This window comes from Pogoniulus pusillus, chromosome 4 (genome assembly GCF_015220805.1).
Source record: "Pogoniulus pusillus isolate bPogPus1 chromosome 4, bPogPus1.pri, whole genome shotgun sequence".
Taxonomy (NCBI): Eukaryota; Metazoa; Chordata; class Aves; order Piciformes; family Lybiidae; genus Pogoniulus; species Pogoniulus pusillus.
This window is the reverse complement of record NC_087267.1, coordinates 1,866,609-1,892,968: the sequence shown is the minus strand read 5'-3', so window position 1 is coordinate 1,892,968 and position 26,360 is coordinate 1,866,609. Positions and strand designations below refer to the sequence as shown.

Here is a 26,360-nt window from a genome sequence, read left to right as displayed (position 1 = left end):
TACTTGGATGCTCCTGCATTCTACTCCGAGGCATTGATTCTTGTTACAAACATCCTTAGTAGACCCAAGCCATTCAATACATCACGCTGCTGCTGCTGCTTCTTTTGTGCACTCTGTCAAGTCTTTTCCAGAAGCCTGCAGAAAATCTTGGTTTCTATTTTTCACTGTCAGGCTTTTCTTCCATGCTTCCATTAAGAGCTGTGACTTTTCCCCTTCTCTGTAGCTTTCAGCATCTTGAAAACAAAGCACCCAGGAGCTGCGTGCAGTGCACTTTCTGTCTCTGCCAGACCAACAGTCAGTGGCCACTTCACTTCTATGCTGCAGTGGTTTTGACAGCATTACACTAGGAGTTCACGTGCTGTAGCTTATGACCCTAAATCCTCAGCAGAAGGCACTGCCTTGTAAGATACCTTCACTGATTCACAAGACATTTAGAAGTAGCCTTGAGTTTCTTTGTCTTACACTGCACAGTTTGGGCTTTCAGTTCTATAGGAATCTACTCTGTGTGCCTGGTTACAGCTAAGTGATTCAGCACTTTCTAGCTCACCAACCTGTTGCATTATTATTTACCACTAGGACATTTCTTTAGTATCACCTGCTTGCTTCACTGGCAGAAATGGCTCCCAGTTCTCCAAAACCAGCTGTGGGCCTTAAACAGAACACAGAACCACTGAACCACAGAAAGACAGAACCACAGAGCCACAGAAAGACAGAACCACAGAAGCACAGAACCACAGAATCAGAGAATCACAGAAACACAGAATCACAGAAAGAAAGAACCACAGAATAACAGAAACATAGAAACACAGAAACACAGAAGCACAGAAGCACAGAAACATAGAATCAGTCAGGGTTGGAAGGGACCACAAGGAGCAGCCAGTTCCAACCCCCCTGCCATGCCCAGGGACACCCTACCCTAGAGCAGGCTGCACACAGCCTCATCCAGCCTGGCCTTAAACACCTCCAGCCATGGGGCCTCAACCACCTCCCTGGGCAACCCATTGCAGCCTCTCACCACTCTCATGCTCAACAACTTCCTCCTCACCTCCAGCCTGAACCTACCCATCTCCAGCTGTGATTTCACATTTGTTACATTTCATATCCTTTAAATCAACACTTGTGCAAGCTGTTATGAGTCTTTTGTTTCAGCTGGCTTTGCCAAAAGGCAAAGGGCTGACAGATACTGCATCCCATTTGGCCCTTCTTTTTTGAGTAAGGTGGGCATAACATTAGCAGTGCTTCAGTCCTCTGGAATTTCCCTTGTGGTCCAAGGTTTATTAAAAATGAACCTCACTGAGCCAGAGATCTCATGGCAGTCTGCTTGCCTAGATTTTTATAGATGACTGTGGTGACTTCTTTCTTTTTTATTGGAAAGATTAATGAAATCCAGACTGTGGCACTGATTGCTAAGATGACCTGTAATGAACTCTCTTGTCTTCCTAAAGAGCGTGTTAGGAGAGTCTTTCAAAGAGAAATCACCTGGGAAGTAGGGGAATACAAGAGGGGTTTGGCAGCATGGGTTTATTTTTCAGTAGTTTCATAACAATGTATTGGCACTGGAATGGGCTGCCCAGGGAGGTGGTGGAGTCGCCAGCCCTGGAGGTGTTCAAGAAAAGCCTGGATGAGGCACTTAGTGAGAGTGAATTGTCATAGAATCAACCAGGTTGGAAGAGACTTCCAAGATCATCCAGGCCAACCTAGCACCCAGCCCTAGCCAATCAACCAGACCATGGCACTAAGTGCCCCAGCCAGGCTTCTCTTGAGCACCTCCAGGGATGGCAACTCCACCACCTCCCTGGGCAGCCCATTCCAATGCCAATCACTCTCTGCCAACAACTTCCTCCTAACATCCAGCCTAGACCTGCCCTGGCACAGTATGAGACTGTGTCCCCTTGTTCTGCTGCTGGTTGCCTGGGAGTGCCATGGTCTGGTTGACTGGCTAGGGCTGGGTGCCAGGTTGGACTGGATGATCTTGGAGGTCTCTTCCAACCTGGTTGATTCTGTGATAAGTATCACAGATCACAGAATGTCAGGGGCTGGAAGGGACCTCAAAAGCTCACCCAGTCCAACCCCCCTGCTATGTTGCAGAAGCTCCCAAAGCAATACCTGAAGCCACACCAGCTGTGGCATCCCCTCCCCATTGAATCTATATCTTATTAAGAGGTGTGGTGAGAGGCAGCAGTGCTGAGACAAGAGGAGGTTGAATTACTTGCTACAAGGATACACTCCTGGTTGTACAGGATTAACCCTCCAGGGGGAGTGACCTTGAACCCGACCACAGGTGGTCTTGACCCTTCCCCGGGGTTGGGTCTGAACACTGCCAGGTGATGGTGGTTAGCCCAATCCCCCTTCCTGTCTAAAGGTCTATAAAGCAGGGGGACTGCCTGTTCTCTCTCTGCTTGCCAGCACCACCATTCTGTTCCTGGTTCTCTTTGTTTTACCACAAGGCCATCACCACCAGAATCAGGTTGTATTTACCTTTTATATTTGTTTTCCCTTCCCTATACCTTTGAAACTTCCCTGCCTCAGACACCTTTTTAATTTATGGTTAAACTTTTCAACTTTCAAATCAAGTGAGATTTATTTATTTGGCTGTGCTTACCTTTGCCTCTCTCTACATCTGATTGCTTTCTTTTGGGAAAGAAGAGGGAAGGGCACTCTATCAGTTGTTATTTGGTTCTATCAAATTTATTGGAGTCTCTGGGAAGTTAAATCAGAACTGAGACACTGGTAATTAGATTCACTAAAATCTAAGCATACTAAAAAAACCACAAACCCACACCACTGTTCAAAGATATTTAGGAGGAATAAACCATACTGGAATGAATCTTGATGAGACTATCAGATGCATTAAGACTTACACTTATTGTCATTGTATCACTGATTGGTTTTGATCAAAATGGTGTTTTCAGAGAATCACAGAATGTCAGGGGCTGGGAGGGACCTCCAAAGCTCTCCCAGTCCAACCTCCCTGCCAGAGCAGGATCACCTACACCAGATCACACAGGGGTGCATGCAGGCAGGTCTTGAATATCTCCAGAGAGGGAGACTCCACAACCCCCCTGGGCAGGCTGGTCCAGTGCTCTGTCATTCACACATGGAAAAAATTCCTCCTCATGTTTAAATGAAGCTTCCTATGTCTCAGCTTCCCTCCATTGCCCCTTGTGCTGGCTTTGGGCATCACCCAGCAGAGCCTGGCTCCAGCCTCCTGGCACTCACCTTTCCATCTTTATAAGCACTGCTGAGGTCACCTCTCCTCCCAGAAGCACAGCCCCAGCTCCCTCAGGCTCACCTTGTAGCAGGGATGTTCCATTTCTGTAATCCTTTTTGTGGCTCTGCACTGGACTCTTTCAAGCAGTTCCCTGAGGTCCTTCTTGAACTGAGGGCCCCAGAACTGGATGCAGAATTCCAGCAGTGGTCTCACCAGGGCAGAGTATGAGCCTGGTATAGGTAAGTCAGTAGGTTTGTGTACAGAGCACTTGTAAAAAGGAATTCATTCTTGAGCTGAGCACAAATATTTAATGAGATGAACCTAAGACTCACCCTGCAAGGTGTTGTAGAAAGAGGCATGTGTTAGTTTCTTCATTTCAACTGGAACCAAAGACAACAGGATTAAAAATACCTGAGAGAAGATTTTTCATCTTTCTGACTGCCCTGAGACAAGAGTGGGTCTGAGCTGTTCTGAGGGGTTTACCTCTTTTCCAGCTACATATCCTTTACGCTGTCTTATGTTTTTAAGCAGTTTTGATGCCCAGGAAACATCTCCAACACAGAAATAAGTAAAAGAGGGCAAAGTAATAAAACTTCCAAAAGGAGGAGCAGTAGCACAAACAGGGATTTCAAATCCTGCCTATCATAAAATCAGTCAGGGTTGGAAGGGACCTCAAGGATCAGCCAGTTCCAACCCCCCCAGCCATGGGCAGAGACACCTCACACTAGATCAGGCTGTCTAGAGCCTCATCCAGCCTGGCCTTAAACACCTCCAGCCATGGGGCCTCAACCACCTCCCTGGGCAACTCATTCCAGCCTCTCACCACTCTCATGCTCAACAACTTCCTCCTCACAGCCAGTCTGAGCCTACCCATCTCCACTTTGCTCCATTCCCCCCGGTCCTGGCACTCCCTGGGTGCCTAAAAAGTCCCTCCCCTATACAGAGGCAGGAGATGGAAATAGAAGATGTCATTGACTTGGGTTAAATTAAACATGAAGAAGTCTTCTCATCCTGATGAGTTACAGGTGGAGAACTCTCTTGTTACAAGAATTCACCTATCAGCTGTTAGCTTAGATCTGCTCTCTGTGGTTTCCCCGTGAGTAAATCCAGTTCCTTTCCAGCTTGCTGTGTAGTCCCCTGCACTGCACCACTGTGGTTGCAGCGCAGTGAAGATCCTGACCTGCTTGTATGGCTGAGTTGTCCTCTTCTGAAAATAAGGACAGGGTTATGTTGCTTGCTGCCTCAGAAGCTGGAAAACATAGCAAGGAGCTTCCTGAAAATTCAATAGAAAGTAATGCCTTAAAGAAGATGCTGAGGTTTGTGCCCTGTTCAGGGAAACTCTTAAACATGTGCTAGGTCCTCTCCCGGATTGCTTGGCCAACCTCTAGCAAACCAGCAGCTTTCTAGACTGGAAACAGTGACATCAGGTACTGCCCCTTGCCCAACTGCCAGTTTAGGAGATTTTAGAGGAGGCTGCTGTGTTCTGTGGGGTTTGTGCCCTGGAAAGGAGCTGGGAGACTTGGATACCAAGTTACCCATGGCACAGCAGTGTGCCCTTGTGGCCAAGAAGGCCAATGGGATCCTGGGGTGTATTAGGAGGAGTGTGTCCAGCAGATCAAGGGAGGTTCTTCCCCTCTACTCTGCCCTGCTGAAACCTCATCTTGAATACTGGGTTCAGTTTTGGGCTCCCCAGTTGAAGAGGGACAGGGATCTGCTGGAGAGGGTCCAGTGGAGGGCTGTGAGGGTGAGGGGACTGGAGGCAACTGCCTCATGAGGAGAGGCTGAGGGATCTGGGGCTGCTTAGTCTGGAGAAGACTGAGAGGGGATTTGATAAATGTTTATAAGTATCTGAGGGCTGCCAGGAGGGGGGGAACAGGCTCTGCTCACTGCTCCCTGGGATAGGACAAGGAGCAATGGGTGTAAGCTGCAGCACAGGAAGTTCCATAACACAAGGGGGAACTTCTCTACTGTAAGGGTCCCAGAGCACTGGCACAGGCTGCCCAGAGAGGCTGTGGAGTCTCCTTCTGTGGAGCCTTTCCAGGCCTGTCTGGATGTGTTCCTCTGTGATCTGTGTTAGATAGGATTGTCCTGCTCTGGCAGGGGAGTTGGACTGGATGATCTCCTTGGGTCCCTTCCATCCCCTGACATGCTGTGAGCCTGTGTTATCTTTCCTGTACTGACTGTTTGGGGTCTCAGATCTAATTGGGAAACAGAATATGCAACTGTGGCTCACTATTTTGGTGTTGTTTTACCAGGAGAGTTGAAAGCATCTTGAGAGGTGAAAGCCTTGTAACACCTTCCACCAAAATGTTGAAAAGATGAATATCTGTGTTAGGGATTCTGCAGCACCAAGCAAAGTGATATGCATAAATAGCATTTTTCTCTGTAGCTCGTTAGGGAACTGCACTTGTCAAGGCAGAAATGGCTACTGACAAATACAAGAAGAAACATGAGACAGGCAGGAGCCTCTTAGAGTTGTCTCTAAGAAGTCCAAGTTCTCAGCAGGACTTCAGATAGCCTTTTCTATGGTGAAGAAGTATTGCCAGCACTGTGTCATTCATGTTCTGCTCTGTTGCATCCTCTTTAAATGTAATGAAGTTATGAAGTTGCTTAGCCAGAGAAAGTCTTTTGATTGCTGTTCAGGCATTATACATGACTGGGTTAATGTCTGTGACCCTCTCAGCTGGAAGTTTCTACCACTAACTTACAGTTTCCATCAGGGATCAAAGTAATTTACTACCATAAATAATTTATACATAGGACTGAAAGAAATCCATACTGACAATGAGGCACCTCCATGAGATAATCACAGGCTAGGCAGAGGGAAGACCTCTTTTACTGTACCAGAAACACTCATCTGTACCCCCTAACCCTGCAGGGGCTTGCAATTATCTCCTGCAAGCCACACCTCTAGTGATTGTTTATTTTAGTGTTTGTTTCATTGCAGTATTGCCACCTGCAGTACCTCACAGGATAGCAGGAGTAGGTCTCTGTGGCAGTAACTGTTTGTGAAGTGCCTCCTCCAGCCCCTGCTGAGGCGCTCAGATCAGAGGCAGCAATCCTAACACCATATTGTGCTTGCTAAGCAGGCTCTAGACTCAACCCAAATGCAAACCCCACCTCCAGACAAAGTAGTGATTTGTGAGAGTCCTGAACAAAACAAACACACACACACAGACCAGAGCGTGGAGCAGTTAGAAGCATGGCACTAATTGTTTAGATCTAGTCTAAGAGGGACAGGGACCTGCTGGAGAGGGTCCAGCAGAGGGCTACAAGGATGATGAGGGGAGTGGAGCACTGCCTGATGAGGGGCCTGGGGCTGCTTAGTCTGGAGAAGAGAAGACTGAGAGGGGATTTGATAAATGTTTATCAGTATCTGAGAGATGGGGGGGGGAAGGGAACGACACAGGCTCTGCTCACTGCTCCCTGGGATAGGACAAGCAGCAATGGGTGTAAGCTGCAGCACAGGAGGTTCTGCCTCAACACAAGGGGGAACTTCTTTCCTGTCAGGGTCCCAGAGCACTGGCACAGGCTGCCCAGAGAGGCTGTGGAGTCTCCTTCTGTGGAGCCTTTCCAGGCCTGTCTGGATGTGTTCCTGTGTGATCTGTGTTAGATAGGATTGTGCTGCTCTGGCAGGGGGTTGGACTGGATGATCTCCTTGGGTCCCTTCCAGCCCCTAACATCCTGTGAGACTGGGATTGAAAAGTACCTTCAAAAATGTTCAGACATTCTGTCAATGACAGAATCACAGAACCTTAGGGGTTGGAAAGAACCTCTAGAGACCATCCAGTCCAACCTCCCATGCCAAGGCAGGATCACTCAGGGTACTCTGCACAGGAATGCATTCAGGTGGGTTTTGGCAGTCTCCAGAGAAGACGACTCCACAACCTCTCTGGGCAGCCTGCTCTAGGGCTCTGCCACCCTCACTGTGAAGAAGTTTCTCCTCATGTTGAGGCAAAACCTTCTATATCTAAGTTTGTATCCATTGTTCCCTGCCTTATTGTTCCTTGTTCATCTCTGATAAACACCATGGAACACAAGTTCTGTGCTGCTGCAGGCAAAGCTCTGCCTAGTGAATCCAGAAGTGAGGGCAAAGCCCTTGAATGTCTGGTGGTACAAAGCTGTCTAAGAAGGGAGACAAAAATAAGTTTTCAAATAGAGCCTGCTTCAGTCTTATTCACAGAGCCTCACCAATCAACCAGGCTAATTGAAACCAAGTCTACCATGTAATAGAACAGCAACCACAGGGACCGCCGGGTGGCTGTGTGAGCTGTGGCCATGATAGCACAAATCAATAAGCAATTCATTTCTTCCATTCTGCACAAGCTGCAAGAGACATATCAACTTCACTGCTGGCCTAGCCTGTATGGGCTTCCAGACTGGAGTGTCAGGAGAACAGAAGCTTGTTTTGCTGTCACCATGTCATTGCAGGCTCAGGCAGAGCTGAGCACCAGCTATGCAGATTGTACAGATGGCATAAGTGCTTCCATGACCTAATCTGTCCTGGGATTTATAGTATATGCAGGCAGGGAGGAATGTTAAGTCCACAACAGTGCAGCCCATGCTGGGAAGGGCATCCTAAGTTAAGTTTAAGATGTCAGTTGTCTGACACTAGGACCTGGGAGTTTTTGAGCAAGGTGATGATGTCAGTATAGACCTGCCGAGTCAAACACAGGGCACTAAGATACTGCTCCCCAGCTACCCCCTTTGCAACCTGAAGAGTCCTGATCTGTTTGGCTTTTCCTTCTGCAGAGGCTGTGTCATATCTTTGACCATTCCTGCTTCTTCTACTGGACTCTTTCACAGTTTTGCCACCCACATCCTTTCTGAGGTGGGAAGGACACCATAAACATCACATGTGCCTTCTAACAGTGCTTTTATACCTGCTCTGCACATTTAACACCATGAGCTATTTGGGTTTGTTTGCTTTTCAGCACTTCCTAATTGTACAGGGCTGTTTCCTGACCACTGGTGGTCACTGAGCAGGGACCTGTCTATTACAGTCTCTAGGTCTCTTCCCCAACGTTGGAGTAGAATCATGGTTTAGGTTGTAAGATCATCCTCAAAGCTCAAGCACCTGCCATAGGCAGGGACACCTCCCACTAGGACAGGTCGCTCAATGCCTCATCCAACCTGGCTTTGAACATCTCCAGGGAGGTTGTGGATCACAGAATCACAGGCTCAGGACACACTTCATTGCTGTCTACAACTACCTGCAAAGAGGTTGTAGCCAGGTGGGGTTGGGCTCTTCTGCCAGGCAACCAGCAACAGAACGAGGGGACACAGTATCAAGTTCTTCTGAGGGAGGTCTAGGCTGGATGTTAGGGGGAAGTTCTTGCCACAGAGAGTGATTGGCATTGGAATGGGCTGCCCAGGGAGGTAGTGGAGTCGCTGTGCCTGGAGGTTTTCAAGCAAAGCCTGGATGAGGCGCTTAGTGCCATGGTCTGGTTGACTGGCTAGGGCTGGGTGCTAGGTTGTACTGGATGAGCTTGGAGGTCTCTTCTGACCTGGTTGAGTCTGTGATTCTCTGATTCAGTGAAAAGCACCTTTCTAAAAGGTACAAAAATGGATTGCAATCTAACACCTGGTCTTATCTGCTTTCACAGCAAGAAAAGCTGGGCGACATCTGCTTCTCCCTCCGGTACGTGCCTACCGCTGGCAAACTGACTGTGGTCATTCTGGAGGCAAAGAACTTGAAGAAGATGGATGTCGGTGGACTGTCAGGTATGGGCATCTAAACCTACTGCTGGGTTTTGCAGGCTTGTTGATGTGTAAAAGCAGCACCTTTTCTGTTGGAGATCTCTTGGCTGAAGAGGTAAGGGCTCTTGTTCACCCTCTGGAAGAAGATGCTTTGTGTGTTCCGAGAGCTAGGGAGTGAGGGAGTACAGCAGAAGCCAGGCTAGATTTAACCGACGCAGTTTCGCTCGGCACTGCCTTCCACTTCAAGACCAAGTCTGAAGAGTTAACCAGTGAGATGACAGTACAAGCTCTCTGTGCTTCTATTCTGTTGCCTGGAGATAAATACAGACTATTCAGGCAAGAGGGGAAAATCTGACTACAGTTCTTGCTAGCTGTTCCATCTCACAGAATGTGAGCATTTCCCTGCAAGGTTGTTAGCAATACATGATGGAAGAACTGGCCACAGGTCACAGTGCTGACTGCTGGCTGAGATGCCAGGATAATTGTTGAGACATCTGAAGAGCTCAGGTGTGGTTGCTTCCATCTTCAGAGTTGAGAATGCGCTGCATTTGTGTGTATGTCAGCAGTCAGTGACAGTCTTGTACCTGTGGTAGTCAGGTTGGTATCCCTAACGTGTTCTGTACCTACTAAATGGTCCTCACAGCCTTTCCTCGTAGTAAGGCTGTCCACACCGTGAGTGAGGTGGCATCTGCCATCTCTAAGGGAGGGTGCAGGCAGCACACATTGCACTAGGGCTGTCTCTATGGCAGGGCTGTCCCAGGGATCTGATGGAGCTTCATGTAAGCTTCTGGTTTCTGCTGTGCCTGGAATTTGGACACAGACTACTGTTTAAGTTGGCAATTACCTGGGACCAAATTAAATAATGAGGTAATCTTTGCTTCTGTTTAAAAGATGCAGTTTCTACCCACCATTGAGAATGAGGATGTCACCAGCATAGCCTTAGAAGTAAAAACCTGTACAGCTGTGGCAAACACAAAGCTGATGTAACTGCTGACTTTGAATGAGCAAGTGACAGGAAAAACATGTTCTGCTTTTATTTTCCTGTAACCTTACTGCAAGTTACATCCAAAACACAGGAGAAAGGGGAACCTGCTGAAAGCAAGCTTGAAGGGTTTATTTACCAGTTGTAATGAACAATAACAAGAGAACCTTCACAGAGTGAGAGGAAATAGTCTCTTACCAGTACCAGTTAGAGTGTTTGGTTGTTTATTTTGCTTGCTTCTAAACTCTTCAACTGCACAGCAGCAGATATAGTAAAGTAAAAGATATGACTACATTGCTGCAGTCATTGCCTCACCTCAAGCAAATCTAGGTTTCCCTTGTCTAAAATGGACACTGGGTAAGGACACACTGCTAAGAGTTTCCCTAATGCTCTACTGAACCAACCTCAAATTCATGTTCTTAAGCACATTTACTTCCTAATTGTTACCTAGTGAAGGAATAGATTCTCATAATGAAGAGATGTGGGAGTTTTGGGCTGAAGTAGAACTCTAAGAGCCAGCTCAGTGATATTATTTTCCAAGCTTTGCAAGAAATGGATAATGAGTACTCAGCTCTGAAGGACAGAAAGGAGCAGGGGAAGCACTAACAAACTAGAGACCCTCTGCGAACTTCAGCTGGAAAGTGTAATGCATTGGGTTGGGAACAACTATGGGGAAACAAATGGGCTAAGCCTTCTCTTTGCTAAAGCACATATAGGACAGTTAAATCTGTTTCCAGGATGTGCTGGTTTGAGGCTAATTGGAATATTTTACTGAGAGAAATTAAACCCTTAGCTGTGAGAAGAAGAAAAAAAAACCCCAACAGTAGCCTGAATCACTCATTCCTCTGCTGAGACATGCAACAAGACTCACTGCTCACACACTGCTCAGTTAGCTCTCAGTTCTGCTCCTTCTTTCTGGCAGTCTGGTCTCTGTGGTTGTTTCTGCCTTTACTCTGATCCAACCTAACCCTTTTTTCTCTAACCTCCATGTTGTCTTTTTGACATCTCACCTCAGATCTCTTCAGATTTATCATGTGAGATATACAAGGGTTGATCTGGTTATTTCTGAAGGGAAGGAGAGAGGTGGGGCAAGGGTGGGGTGGAGGGGGTTTGGGTCAGAAGCCCTCCTGGCAATCTGATTGTTCTGGATGGGGTGTTGTGTTTTGGTATTACTTTAACTTGTATCTAACTGTATATATTGGTGTATATATCTGCTTGTAAACTGTGCTAACCTGCAGATATAGCTTCATTCCTTAACTTCCAGCCAGCTGAGTCTAGTCTGGGTGATTTCATAACAGTGGGGGCAGCAGGTAACACCCAAGCCATCACACAGGGTTTTGTTTGGTTTTTAGGGCTGTGCCCAAGTAGAAACACCATGTTCTCCAAGAGACAAACCTGATGGGATACCACCCTTGCAGCAGGAATTCAGAAGCTGCTGAAAGCAATAAATGGCAATTAGTACAGTATTCCTGAGGCACTGCTTGTAGATGGAAAAGTGTTGGTTTGAAGTGGGTCCAGCACCTTCCATTAGGGGATTTGTCTTTTGAACAAATTATGCAGAAATACCTTTTGAAATCAAGCTGAGATTCTGCTGTCATTATTCACACTATAAATAATACCCACTCTCAAAGTACAGTGCTGCTGGGTGGTAATGAAGGTGGCAGGATATTATCTTGATTAGCAAGTGCTTCCCCCACTACCTTTGTTATTTTCTTTAGATACTAAAATGACTTTTCTCTTTGCACAACTGAAAGTTTTGCATCGCAGCAGAGGTGGGAAGATGTCAACAATCAAATGTTAAACTGAAATCTCAAACTGAATGCTACCTGTATACTCAAGAGCACTTACTGTCACTAAGGGAAAGCCATTAGCAAGAGGTGAAAATTACATAGGTGGCACAAATGGAGAAAAAAACCTTAGAGGTTTGTCAAAAATAGGCAAAAAAAGTACTTGATTTTTTGAGTTGAGAATGTGTCTTTTTGTTGCTTTCTCCTGTTTTGGAGAATGTGCTGGAAAAGCAGAAGACAGACATTTGGAAAGGTCTCTGCTTTCTCTTGCATCCTGCTTTTATACCTCTCTGTGGTGGCTATCCACCTTGCAGAAAGGAGGAGCAGGACCCTGGCTCTGGCGGGAAGTCTGATGTGGCACTGACAAGCATTTGCAGCACAGTGGCAGGTGACCTTGTAGTTTTACTCTGTGTGCTTCTCCCCACATCTGGAGCTTGACTACTGCTAGTAAATACCTGCCCCGGGCTGCGATGCCGCAGGCGTCAGAAGAGACAGGGAGATGCTTGATGCAAGCCAATCCATTCATTGCATTCCAAACCTGTGCCTTTATACCTTTCATCAGAAGGCTACAAACTGTATTGAACTGCAATTGGTTGCACGTACTTGGGTTAGAAATTGCACACTAATCAGTGGAGACATCCATCACATTCTCTCAGCAACACCTACATTGTATCTAAGCAATTTAAGCCAGCAGAGACAGGCCAAAACCACAGGCTCCAGCCTTACATCTGTTGATATTTGTAACACCATTCTCTGAGGTCATCCCAACCTTCTGTTTTATCTTAACTCAGCACTTCTGAGCTCGTGCACTCTCACCTGTCCATGGCTCATGGTCCAGTATTTCAAGTTCCAATAGCTGTACCATTCCAACAAATACCTACTATACCTTTGCACCTCAAGGACGTGGGAAGCTTTACCATTTGTTATCTTTACTCTCAGTATAAAAACCAGTCACTGCAGCTCAACAGTCCTCTGAACTCCCATGTGGGAAAGTATTAAATCTCTAATTGTGACCTAATGATGCTTAATTTTTCATATGTGTATTTATGTTGTGCAGATTGAGAGCCCAATTCTAAAAACAATAGGCTGACCAAAGCAGGTCCCATGGAAACATGAGGAGGAATTTTTTCCCTGTGAGGGTTACAGAGCACTGGAACAGGCTGCCCAGGGGGGTTGTGGAGTCTCCCTCTCTGGAGATATTCAAAACCTGCCTGGAAACATTCCTGTGTGATCTGGTCTAGGAGATCCTGCTCTGGTAGGAGGGTTGGACTGGATGAGCTTTGGAGGTCCCTTCCAGCCCCTGACATTCTGTGATTCTCTGAAACTACTATTTTATATCAAAAATAATCAGTGATACAATGACAATAAGTGTAAGTCTTAATGCATCTGATAGTCTCATCAAGATTCATTCCAGTATGGTTTATTCCTCCTAAAGATCTTTGAACAGTGGTGTGGGTTTGTGGTTTTTTTAGTATGCTTAGATTTTAGTGAATCTAATTACCAGGAGTGTATCCTTGTAGCAAGCAATTCAACCTCCTCTTGTCTCAGCACTGTTGCCTCTCACCACTCCTTTTAATAAGATATATTTCAGTGGGCAGGGGATGCCTCAGCTGGTGTGGCTTCAGGTATTGCTTTGGGAACTTCTGCCACATAGCAAATGTTAAAGGAGACCCTAAACTCTACCTATGAATGCTTAGGAAGAAGAGGGTTGTCACCAAATCCATGTGTGTGTTCTTCCTTCTGGAGAAGGCTGCAGATGGAGCCCCATAACCAGTCCCTGATGTGTGAAAGCTAATCTCAATATTTACAAGTTAGAAACAGCAAATACACAGCACCTCTTTGTATCTGCCAAGCAAACACTCTGTCAGACCCATCTCTGGAGGCCAAATGGTACTGCAGCAGAAATAAAGCCAGTGCTCTACAATCAGTGATTTTAAAGATTGCATTCCAATTCAGAAGGCTTGATTGGATGTCTCAGAAAAGGAAAAATGAAAGTCTGTTTAGAAGCCAGCTCTTTGAAGGCAGCCTGAATGCTCATGAATTATGCACTCAGAGCATTCCCTTTAATAACTTCATTAAAACATAAGAAACCTTAACAGCTAGCTAACACAAATGCAACGTTAGGGGAGGAGCAGTACAGCCTCAGTGTCAGTGCCTTGCTACAAGCCATATTGTAAGCATAACTCAGTGAGTATTAAGGGGAAAGAAAACAGCCTTATGAGAAGACAAAAGCAAAGCAACCAACAAACTACCACAGCAGCTGCATGTGCAACTAGCTTAAGCCTGAAGAATCCGACAGAGATCAGTACCAACATGTACTTTAAGATCTCTACTTACTGTTTGATTTCTACAACATCTATTAGCTCAGTGACTTTGCTGTAATACACTGACAGCAGATGGCTGCAGCAATACATCTCTCAACACCTGTGGGTTCCTACAGTGGTGATGGAATCAGGCACCAGATCTCCATCATGTTGAAATCTTTATCTCAACACTTGTGGGCTCCTACAGTGGTGATGGAATCGGGCACCAGATCTCCATTGTGTTGAAATCTTCCTCTTCTGCCTGGAAGAACATTTCTGTTGCTGACATTGTCCTTAAGACTGGGCAGCAGGGAGGGGGGGTCTTGTCTGAAACAGTCCTCTTTCAATGGGTAGGTGCAGCCTTAGGGAGTTGTTTCTGCCAGTCACAGTATCAAGCCATTTCTTCATAGGATCATAGGATGTTAGGTGTTGGAAAGGACCCAAAGAGATCAAGTCCAACTCCCCTGCCAGAGCAGGATAATCCTATCCAACACAGATCACAGAGGAACACATCCAGACAGGCCTGGAAAGGCTCCAGAGAAGGAGACTCCACAACCTCTCTGGGCAGCCTGTGCCAGTGCTCTGGGACCCTGACAGGAAAGAAGTTCCCCCTTGTGTTGAGGCGGAACCTCCTGTGCTGCAGCTTACACCCATTGCTGCTTGTCCTGTCCCAGGGAGCAGTGAGCAGAGCCTGTCCCCCCCCGTCCTGGCAGCCCTCAGATACTTATAAACATTTATCAAATCCCCTCTCAGTCTTCTCTTCTCCAGACTAAGCAGCCCCAGGGCCCTCAGCCTCTCCTCATCAGGCAGTGCCCTCCAGTCCCCTCATCATCCTCGTAGCCCTCCCCTAGACTCTCTCCAGCAGATCCCTGTCCCTCTTCAACTGGGGAGCCCAAAACTAAACACAGTGTTCAGGATGAGGTGAGGGAAAAGCTGAAGAAGGCAATTCTAAAATCAAAACACACTCCAAAATACAAAGTATTCCTCCTTGGTGCCATGTTAAAGGATACACAGACTCTCATATTTTAGGGCATTTTGGCAAAACAGTCAGGTAATTGCCCATTTTAGAGTGAGCACACAATTTCTACTGAATCCTATGCTACAGGCTGCTGCATGCAGTAACATATTGTACTGGGACCATCAAATGTGACAATTCCTGCAAAGGAGCAGAGTCAAATTGTTCCCACTTTTCAATGCTGTGCTTAAAGGGACCAAAAAGACATTATGCCTGCTGATTACCAGTTGAGTTTGTACAAAAGCTGTGGGCATTGCCTTGAAAAACTTCAGGACAAACATTGTGCCAGAAAAGCTGCTGAGCTCAGTAGGTGTTGGAACAGATTGTTGATCTGCAAAAGCAGGGAAAGCTGATTGCATGTCTGCGTCTCTGTAACCGCACACACAGACCAAAGGCACAGGAGGTCAGCACCCAGCTGCGTGGATGCTGCCAGCCAGTAGTCATCACTGCCTGTCAGTGCTGTCGGTTCCCTACACAATACCTCCTGCCAGAGAGAGAGAAGAGAGTCCTCTTATTCTGCTGTTGGAACAGCTACATCTAAAGAGTGTAGTTTGTGTGTGTTTGTGTGTGTGCTTCTTCCTGATTACATTACAGTATGTAATGTTGGGATGCTGGAACGTGTCCAGAGAAGGGGGAAGAAGCTGGTGAAAGGCCTGGAACACAAACCCTTTGGCCACAACAACCCCAAGCAGCACTACAGCCTGGGGACAGAGTGGCTGAGAGCAGCCAGGAAGAAAGAGACCTGGGGGTGCTGGTAGAGAGTAGCTGAAGATGAGCCAGCAGTGTGCCCAGGTGGCCAAGAGCCAATGGCATCCTGGGCTGGCTCAGGAGCAGTGTGGCCAGCAGGACAAGGGAGGTTCTTTTGCCCCTGTACTCAGCACTGCTCAGGCCACACCTTGAGTGCTGTGTCCAGTTCTGGGCCCCTCAATTCAAGAGAGATGTTGAGGTGCTGGAAGGTGTCCAGAGAAGGATGACAAAGCTGGTGAGGGGCCTGGAGCACAGCCCTGTGAGGAGAGGCTGAGGGAGCTGGGGGTGTGCAGCCTGCAGCACAGGAGGCTCAGGGCAGACCTCATTGCTGTCTACAACTACCTGAAGGGAGGCTGTAGCCAGGTGGGGTTGGGCTCTTCTGCCAGGCAGCCAGCAACAGAACAAGGGGACACAGTCTCAAGTTGTGCCAGGGGAGGTCTAGGCTGGATATTAGGAGGAAGTTGTTGTCAGAGAGAGTGATTGGCATTGGAATGGGCTGCCCAGGGAGGTGGTGGAGTCGCTGTTCCTGGAGGTGTTCAAGCAAAGCCTGGATGAGGCACTTAGTGCCATGGTCTAGTTGACTGCATAGGGCTGGGTGCTAGGTTGGACTGGATGATTTTGGAGGCCTCTTCCAACCTGGTTGATTCTATGATTCTGTGAGTCTGTGCTTTTATTTGGTTATGCAGTCCCAAAGCAAGTGTGAAGATGTGTGTGTGTGTGTGTGTGTGTGTTAATTATATGAAAATGAGATAGTTAATACTTTAGGGTTTCAAATTCTACATTAATTTCATAGCAACATGAGTGACTGTAAAATGGATGTAGAAATACTGTAGATAGATTCTGAAGTCTTTAGGGAAATTAGTCAGTTCTTTTACAAGTAAGCTTAATGTATTTTTACCCACTGAAGATTGCAGCCTATGTCTTTTCCTTTAATGGGTTTGAAGGGGAAAAAGAATTAAAATATGAGCTGAGAGTGAAAGTGTCTTTTTTCTTCTCTATAAATACAGTTTAGGTCGATGCTTAAATGGTTGCAGAAAGTGATGAAAGAATAAGAGGGTATTCCCTTTTCAGCACTGTGTAAAGTCATGTAAGTTTCTACAACTGCATCCAGTTCTGGAGCTTTTGTTGTAAGAAGGATCTGGAGATGCTGGAGTGTGTCCAGAGAAGGGCCATGAGGATGATGTGAGTCACCGTCCCTGGAGGTGCTCAAGAGGGGACTGGATGAGGCACTTAGTGCCATGGTCTGGTTGGTTGGCTAGGGCTGGGTAATAGTTTGGACTGGATGATCTTGGAGGTCTCTTCCAACCTGCTTGATTCTATGATCAGAGGGCTGGAGCTGCTCTGCTGTGGGGGCAGACAGAGTTGGGGCTGTTCAGTCTGGAGAGGAAAGGGCACTGAGGAGTCCTTGTTGTGGCCTTCCACGATGTGAAGGGGGCTACAAGAAAGCTGGGGAGGGACTTGTTAGGGTGCTAGGTAGTGATAGTACTGGGGAGAATGGAGCAAAACTCAAAGTGAGCAGATGCAGATTGGATGTTAAGTTCTTCAGCATGAGGGTGGTGAGATACTGGCACGGGTTGCCTAGGGAGGTGGTGGAAGCCTCATCCCTGGGTGTTTTTAAGGCCAGGCTGGATGTGGCTCTGAGCAACCTGAAGTAGCATGAGGTGATGACACCAATGTGATGACAGAGGAAGTGTATGCTTCAGTGTAAGGAGAGAGAGAAAGGCAAACAGGGGCTTCCAGTTCTCTGTTAGTATCATTATGCATATGCCTCATGGAGGAGAGTTGTACAAATCTGCCCACACACACATCTGGCAGTGCCAGTGTTGCTCTGCTTATTGTTCAACACAAATGGAAAAGAAGTTTTCCCATTGCCAGCTCCAAAGTTTAGTTTCCAAAACCTTTCTAAGTGAAGGTGGAAGTTTTGCTCTTTCTTCTCTTGTTGTAGCTCCCCCAAAAGGTCTCATTATTTAGGACAGCTAAGGTGCTGGCAGCTGGCTTACAGATAAAGGAATCTGGTCTTTCTTTTTTTCTCCCTTAACAATATACTTGGTTTTCAGCTAAAAACTGCAGGGATTTTTCCTCCCTTATACCAGTCTTGTTGATAAGACAGTGCCAGATGTGTTCCTCTCAGCTACTGGATCTATCACCAATCTAACATAATAGTAGAACTGATAAGAAGGGCAAGGGAGGTTATTCTGCCCCTGTACTCAGCACTGCTCAGGCCACACCTTGAGTGCTGTGCCCAGTTCTGGGCTCCTCAATTCAAGAGAGATGTTGAGGTGCTGGAAGGTGTCCAGAGAAGGGCAGCAAGGCTGGTGAGGGGCCTGGAGCACAGCCCTGTGAGGAGAGGCTGAGGGAGCTGGGGGTGTGCAGCCTGCAGAAGAGGAGGCTCAGGGCAGAGCTCATTGCTGGCTACAACTCCCTGAAGGGAGGCTGTAGCCAGGTGGGGTTGGGCTCTGCTGCCAGGCAACCAGCAACAGAACAAGGGGACACAGCCTCAGGTTCTGCTGGGGGAGGTCTAGGCTGGATGTTAGGAGGAAGTTGTTGTCAGAGAGAGTGATTGGCATTGGAATGGGCTGCCCAGGGAGGTGGTGGAGTCGCTGTTCCTGGGGGTATTCAAGCAAAGCCTGGCTGAGGCACTTAGTGCCATGGTCTGGCTGACTGGCTAGGGCTGGATGCTAAGTTGGACTGGATGAGCTTGGAGGTCTCTTCCAACCTGGCTGAATCTATGATTCCATTCTATAGAGTAAGTATCTCCTGATGTTCTATGATTTTCTTCATCTTTTCTTTATTTATCAAGCTATCTTCTTTTTTGTCTTCCAATACCTGAAGAGATCCTACAGGAAGGCTGCAGAGGGACTTTTCATAATGGTGTCTAGCAACTGGACATGGGGGGATGGTTCTAAGCAGAGGGAGAGTAGGTTTAGACTGGATCTTAGGAAGAAGTTCATTCACACAGGTTTGGTTGCCCAGGGAGTCTGGATGCCTCCTCCCTCGGAGTGTTCAAGCAGGTTGGATAAAGCCTTGAGCAGCTGAGTCTAATTGAGAGGAGACTCCCTGCCCACGGTGGGGAGGTTGGAGTAGGTGATCTCTAAGGTTCCTTCCAACTAGACCATGGATCTAGTTGACTGGATGGGACTGGGGGATAGGTTGGACTGGATGATCTTGGAGGTCTCTTCCAACCTGGTTGATTCTATGATTCTGTAAGTGCCTCATCTAGGCTTTTCTTGATGTAGTGGCTTTCTTCTCCAGTGGCTTTCTTCTGTAGTGGCTAAGTGTTACAGCTTGAGGTTCCATGAGGTAGCAGGGAAAATGGACTTGATAGCTTCTCAGCCATGAAGTGGGTTTTGCACTGATGAAATGTTCCACTGCATTAAGAGCTGGCCAAAAGCCCAAGGTCAACAGCAGTCTCTTAGCTTTTTAAAAGATAGCCCTGTAAGCAGTGGAACTATAAAGAGTGATTTCCTTTACATTTTGAAGTGTAACTGAGTATTCTGATGCCTAATAAAATACATACTTGAATTGAAAGGGTTCTTTCCTATGGCTTGAACATCCGTAATATCTTTTTCATGCATGTATTTTCTGCTATGTAATAAGAGGTGAGACCATGTTGGAGCTTTTCACCTCATATAGGGATACTTAGGCTCTCTATGCTGCCTGCTTGCCTGCTTTCACAAAGGCAAGGAATTTCATATCCTTGAGAGGGATGTGAGACTATTAGATTTCATTGACAGTGGCAAATAAACTATAAAGCTATGGAAAGGGGCCAAAATCAGTTGTGATCTCATTGCTATCTACAACTATCTGAAGGGAGGCTGTAGCCAGGTGGCGTTGGGCTCTTCTGCCAGGCAATCAGCAACAGAACAAGGGGACACAGCCTCAAGTTGTGCCAGGGGAGGTCTAGGCTGGATGTTAGGAGGAAGTTGTTGGCAGAGAGAGTGATTGGCATTGGAATGGGCTGCCCAGGGAGGTGGTGGAGGCACCATCCCTGGATGTGTTGAAGAAAAGCCTGGATGGGGCACTTTGTTGCAGAACCCTGATTAGCTTGCCATGGGAAACGTGGCCAAGGCCCCACAGATCAGTGTGACCAAAGGCAATACCACATGGACTCCAGATGAGTCAATGTGATTTATGCCAGAGACCTTTGCTGATCATTCGGCTCTCAATAAATACCCTCAGGGCATAAAGCACATACCTACACATTAGCATAATTAGTCAAGAACAACCCACTCCATCAGCATAAACCACACCTTGCTTTCCTCATTAATGAGATGTCTGTTATCTATCCCTTCTGAGATAAGTTAGCCAGCAGCTGCTGGGAACCAAAGTCAGCATTCGCCTGTTATTATCCTTCACTCCATTCCCACATCCTCCTTCACTTTGCATTCTCACAGCACTTTGTTCCATGACTGGCTAGGGCTGGGTGCTAGGTTGGACTGGATGATCTTGGAGGTCTCTTCCAACCTGGTTGATTATCATTCTGTATCAGTCAGCAGGCTGGTACTTGCACACAGAGATGACAGAGTGATTACCTACACTGTTTTCTTGGGAGCTCAAAAATTAAAAGAAGTACTTTGTTATATCACAAGTCCAATGACAAGCAAGCTTTAATGATGCATTTAAATCTGCTGACAGTTTCTTCTTGTCTTTTTTTTAAAGCAATTTAATACTTTTTCCCTTTTTAAAATTAAAGTCTCCACAGGCTGTGGAGTCTCCTTCTCTGGAGCCTTTCCAGGCCTGTCTGGATGTGTTCCTCTGTGATCTGTGTTAGATAGGATTGTCCTGCTCTGGCAGGGGGTTGGACTGGATGATCTCCTTGTGTTTCTTCCAAGCACTAACAACAGCCTGTGAAAAAAATCTAGGTAGCTGTTCCAGATGGTTTTAATTGCTTTCCATGGATTGCAGACCCTGGATCTGAATAACCTGAGCCATACCCTGTTTTCAGGAAACAAATGTTGGCACTGTTGGCGTTGTACTTCAGCGAAGAGCGCAGTCCCCAGGCGCTTCACTGCTGTGCGCTTGCATAGAGTTCTGCTTTCTACAGCACATTCAGCGGATCAGCACTTTGGCTTTCCTTATTTACATGCTGTTTGCTGTATTTCCTCTTTGGTTACAGTTCCAGCTTATTTGAATCTTGGAAGGTTAAGTGGGAGGGAAGGCTGGCATCACTACGAGTGTTGTCTGCCCCACCCAGCACCCGCATCTTGCTTTTAGATGTGCCCAGTTGTTTTTCACCACCGCTTCGTGGTACATTCATAGAATCACAGAATCAACCAGGTTGGAAGAGACCTCCAAGCTCATCCAGTCCAACCTAGCACCCAGCCCTATCCAATCAACCAGACCATGGCACTAAGTGCCTCATCCAGGCTTTTCTTGAAGACCCCCAGGGACGGTGCCTCCACCACCTCCCTGGGCAGCCCATTCCAATGCCAATCACTCTCTCTGTGAAGAACTTCTTCCTAATATCCAGCCTATAACTACCCTGGCACAACTTGAGACTGTGTCCCCTTGTTCTATTGCTGGTTGCCTGGGAGAAGAGGCCACCCCCCACGTGGCTACAATGCCCTCTCAAGTAGTTGTAGACAGTAATAAGATCACCCCTGAGCCTCCTCTTCTCCAGGCTGCACACCCCCAGCTCCCTCAGCCAGGATGCCATTGGCTCTGCTTTGACATCTCTCCAGCCCCGCACAGTGTGCAGCAGGGGACTCCCTGCCTGAGAGCACAGATTGTTAGCTGGTTCTTATTCCTGAAATTGAGTTACATTTCCATGAAGCTTGCTTCAGACGTGGGGAACCCTCTGGGGACGGGAGGATTTTGTTTGTTTGACTGACACTGTGTCAACCAGGCATGCTGAATGAGGTGCACTGTACAGCAAGGGCATGCTCCATGTGTTCTTTGTGGCTGTTTGTGTCCTGTGTTTGAGAACAGGGCGAGGCAAACTGATAGCGCTGCCGTCTAGAGACTTTAATGAAGTTATTGTGCTCAGCCTAATGAGGAAGGTGGAGCTAAATTTTTGTTAGTAATGTGCATGGTAAGCACAGAGAAGGCAGAAGAGCAAGAAGCTGCTTCTGGGTATGACAGCTCTTCATTAACGGTGATCAAACCTTCTGTCATTCGCCTGCACTCCCAAAGTATTAGAGTCAACAGACAGCATCTTTGGGTCAGCTGTAGTTACAGGTGCTGTGTCAGGACTATGGAGTGTCCTACTGGACTAAGGAGTGCGTTTTGCTGGTCAGAATCATGTCTGGCATATTGAAAGGAACGGCAGCCTTCCTGAAACACAGCAGTTGGGTTCCTTATTCGGGAGAAGGACAGATGGTGCAGTTTTTCCAGCAGAGATCCAAGCATTCCCCTATACCATGCCCTGGTGAGCCTGCATCTGGAATATTGTGTCCAGTTCAAGAAGGACATCAGGGAACTGCTTGAAAGAGTCCAGTGAAGAGCCAAAAAGGTGATGGAGTGGAACATCTCCCTTCAGAGGACAGGCTGAGGGAGCTGGGGCTGAGGACAGGCTGACGGAGCTGGGTTCTGCAGCTTGGAGGAGACTGAGGGGTGACAGCATTCATGTTTATAAAATGTGAGGGGCAAGTGTCAGGAGGACAGAGCCAGGCTCTGTTCAGTGATGTCCAATGATGGAACAAGGGGCACTGGGTGCAAGCTGGGGCACAGAAGGTTGCATATGAACATAAGGAAAAACTTTGGTGCACTGGAGCAGGCTGCTCAGAGAGGTTGTGGAGTATCCTTCTCTGGAGACTTTCAAACCCCGGCTGGGCACGTTGCTGTGTGACTGCTCTACCTGGCAGAAGGGTTGGACTGGATGGCTTTTCAAGGTTCATGCCAACCCCTAATGTTCTGTGGTCCGTACAGGATTCTGTATTAATTCCAGTGTTGTATCATTGGAAGGTGACATGCTGGTCAAATGCGATGAGGGAGGACTTCATTGCTGTCTACAACTACCTGAAGGGAGGCTGTAGCCAGGTAGGGTTGAGCCCTTCTGCCAGGCAAGCAGCAACAGGACAAGGGGACACAGTCTCAAGTTGTGCTGGGGGAGGTCTAGGCTGGATGTTAGGAGGAAGTTGTTGGCAGAGAAAGTGATTGGCATTGGAATGGGCTGCCCAGGGAGGTGGTGGAGTCGCTGTTCCTGGAGGTGTTGAAGCAAAGCCTGGGTGAGGCACTTAGTGCCATGGTCTAGTTGACTGGCTAGGGCTGGGTGCTAGGTTGGACTGGATGCTCTTGGAGGTCTCTTCCAACCTGGTTGATTCTATGAAAACATTCACACTCATTTTTATGTTGTTATCTTTGTTTTCTCTGTTAGTTTTTATTTCTTCTCAGAAATGCAGGAGCTGTTTCTCCATCTGCTAGTTTTCCCTCTCCATGTACACTGAATGTTTATTTTTCTCCTTGTCTCTCCAATTGCATAACACATCTTAAGAAGTGGAAGCTGGCTATAACACACAGTTATTCTGCCATTCCACGGCACAGTAGTAAGAGGCATTTCCAGATAGTTGTTGACTTCCATCAGGTGAAGTTTCTGTTCTATCAGGCAAAGGGTGATAGAACTGAGACGTGGGAGATTTTTTAGTGCTGTTCTGTTTACTCATTTTGTAGCCATGCAGATCTTTAAAGGCTGCTGCAGGAGCCAACTGGGTGCTTGTTCTGTGTGTGCATAAATGAACGCCACCTTTGTGCCTCAAGGAAACAAGGAATATTGCCTATCACTGACTGGGGGTTTTATTTCTTGTCAACAATCTCTGTGTGAATTTTCTATGAGGATAATAAAGTAGTCTGAATAGCACAGATTCCTGGAAGGTCTGAGAGTCATGTTCGAGAGAAAAAGGGTAGTGATGAGTGTGTGTCTCACAAATGAATCAGAAGGAAAGAAATAAGGTCTATAAGAAAGGGTAAATTGCTTCATGACATTGTCAGGTTGGCATGGTAAATAAAAATGTGACATGGAACTGTTGGAGTGAGTCCAAAGCAGACCAAGAAGGTGCTCAGAGGGCTGCAGCAGCTCTGCTATGGGGACAGGCTATGAGAGTTGAGGCTCTGCACTCTGGAGAAGGCTTTGAGGAGGAATGTATAAATTTGGCCGCAATTTGTTTACCTATCTTGAGGTACAGAATTAGAAGTCAGCTGGGACATGCTTAGCAATGACAGAAGCATAGAATCATAGAATCAAGCAGGTTGGAAGAGACCTCCAAGATCATCAGTCCAACCTAGCACCCAGCCCTGGCCAACCAGACCATGGCACTAAGTGCCCCATCCAGGCTTTCTTTTCTTGAACACTTCCAGGGACAGTGACTCCTCCACCTCCCTGGGCAGCCCATTCCAATGCCAATCACTCTCTCTGACAACAACTTCCTCCTAACACCCAGCCTAGACCTCCCCTGGCACAACTTGAGACTGTGTCCCCTTGTTCTGTTGCTGCTTGCCTGGCAGAAGACACCAACCCCACCTGGCTACAGCCTCCCTTCAGGGTGTTATGGACAGCAATGAGCTTTTGCACATGGCATGTGTGCCCCAGTGTTAGATACGTTGTGTGCTGTGCTTTTGCCAACCTCTCCTGAGTCACTCAGTCACAAAGCCCAAACAGTCACCAACTCCACAATTCAGGGCCAAGCAGTGATAAACTGAAAAGCAGGTTTGTGTCTCAGATATACAGAAACTCCTTTATCCAGTTCTGACATCACAGAGAGCATGTGAGGTTTGTTTTAATGCACTAGAGGACTTATGTGGAAAGAATACATTTTAATACTCAAGCCTGCATAGATGCTTTAGGGCTTGAGCTAATGCTTGCCTGAGTCCCTTAGACACACAGACAATAGGGGAATGACAGTGCGTGTGGACTGGACCATCCCTGGGGTGACAGGGCTCACCAGATTTCCAAGGGAGCACTCAGATGTGCATGTGGCTCGTTCCCTCGAGATCCCAAAGCCAGTTCCTGGGTGTCAATGAACCATGCAGCACTCGGTGATTAAAATATTTAAAAGAGGACTCAGATTACAAAGTACTTTTGAGTTCCTAAGGCAGCAGAACTGAACCAAAAGAGAAATGTCCAACTGTGCTTGTTTGAGAAGCACCTTAGCATTTCTTACAGTCTTGACATTTTAACACTCTTACAAGCCTTCTATGTTTGCAAGTATGATCCCAGCAGTGTAAAATCTCTTAAATTAGAGGCCTTCATCTCTCCTTGCCCATATGAGTGTCCCAAATAGTGGTTTGCAAAGTCCAGACATTGCCTGCCAATATCCTGTTTGTCCTGTGAGCATTTCCTTCTCACCTGTGTCCAGATTTAAGAAAAGGGTTTCATTTCCTGACCACCATCCAAGACTATATTCTGGTGGAAAGGAAATGCTCAGAGGAAGTGGAGGTTCTAATTCCTTCATGTTAAACAGAACCAGAGTTCCAGCTTACTGCATGTTCTGTTCATGCAAATCTAGTCCTCTAGTCTCTGCTTCCAAGAACTTTCTACCCTTACTCCTTTCAGTACCCAAGATGTGCCAGTGTTGTCATCTATGCACCTAAATACTACTTTGAGCCTTAAGGGTAACTCTAACCAGGTTTGATAGCAGTTTGTTGTGTAACCATATATAAAGGTATCTAGCTAAGTGTGACCTTGGAGAGCATTTCTTTGTGCCATCTTCAGTGTGGGACAGGACTGCCTCTCATCACACCAAGCTAAGTCAGGTAGGGGTTGGTCTCTTCTCCCAGACAACCAGCAATACGACAAGGGGGGACAGCCTCAAGTTGTGCCAGGGCAGGTCTAGGCTGGATGTTAGGAGGAAGTTCCTGGCAGAGAGAGTGATTGGCATTGGAATGGGCTGCCCAGGGAGGTGGTGGAGTCGCTGTCCCTAGAGGTGTTCAAGCAAAGCCTAGATGAGGCACTTAGTGCCATGGTCTGGTTGACTGGCTAGGGCTGGGTGCTAGGTTGGACTGGATGAGCTTGGAGGTCTCTTCCAACCTGGTTGATTCTATGAAAGGGGCCTCTTGGGTGTTACTGTGAATTTGCTGATTATTTGTCTTCCCCTTCTTCCCTGAGACTGTTCATCTGTGTCATCATTTGTATCGTGACTGGGCTTAAGATCTCCAGACAGCTTGATCATGCTTGTGCCCTTAAAGCATCACCCCAAAAGCCACATAGCAGAATTTTAAATGCTGTTCTTCCCTGCCATCACCTGAGCATGAATCAGGACTGTTGTAAATAAGCAGCCCTTATGAAATGCGTAGAGTTGGGTATTTTCTCAGGGGATTAACTTGTTTACCATCACTGCAAGCCTGGGAACCATTAGCCCAGCACAGTGGTAAAATTCACAGCTGAAGATGTACTCAGTAGGTTTTGATACGCACAGAATTTGAGGTCTACTCTTCTCCAGCTCACAGTGGTAACAGATTTGGAGTTTTTCCCATCTTATCTATGTATTCAGTCTCTCTGGTTGCATGGGGGAGCATCTGTAGATTTCAGAGTAAATTTTGGTACATCTGCAGCTGAAACTGTCTCAAGTTCTTATTGAACCAGGTAATTTTTATCAGATATCCTTGAAGGTGATAAGAGGATCAATGCTATGAGCAGTGCAAAGCATCCCAGAAGTACTGTTTGGAGAAAAGCAGCTTCATT

At 47.0% G+C, this 26,360-nt stretch overlaps 1 protein-coding gene and 1 long non-coding RNA gene across 3 annotated transcripts in view; both read left to right on the top strand.

Annotated features, from left to right (window-relative positions):
• Window positions 1-26,360, top strand: part of SYT1 (synaptotagmin 1) — a 384,974-nt gene that overhangs the window by 326,888 nt on the left and 31,726 nt on the right. For both annotated transcript variants that reach the window (XM_064141971.1, XM_064141970.1), the window contains exon 9: window positions 8,818-8,935. In XM_064141971.1, the coding sequence (XP_063998041.1) occupies window positions 8,818-8,935 (118 nt within the window). The remainder of the gene's footprint in view (window positions 1-8,817; window positions 8,936-26,360) is intronic.
• Window positions 8,970-10,069, top strand: LOC135174635 (uncharacterized). Its single transcript, XR_010302040.1, has 2 exons — window positions 8,970-9,026; window positions 9,803-10,069. It is a non-coding gene; the product is annotated as an uncharacterized LOC135174635 (long non-coding RNA).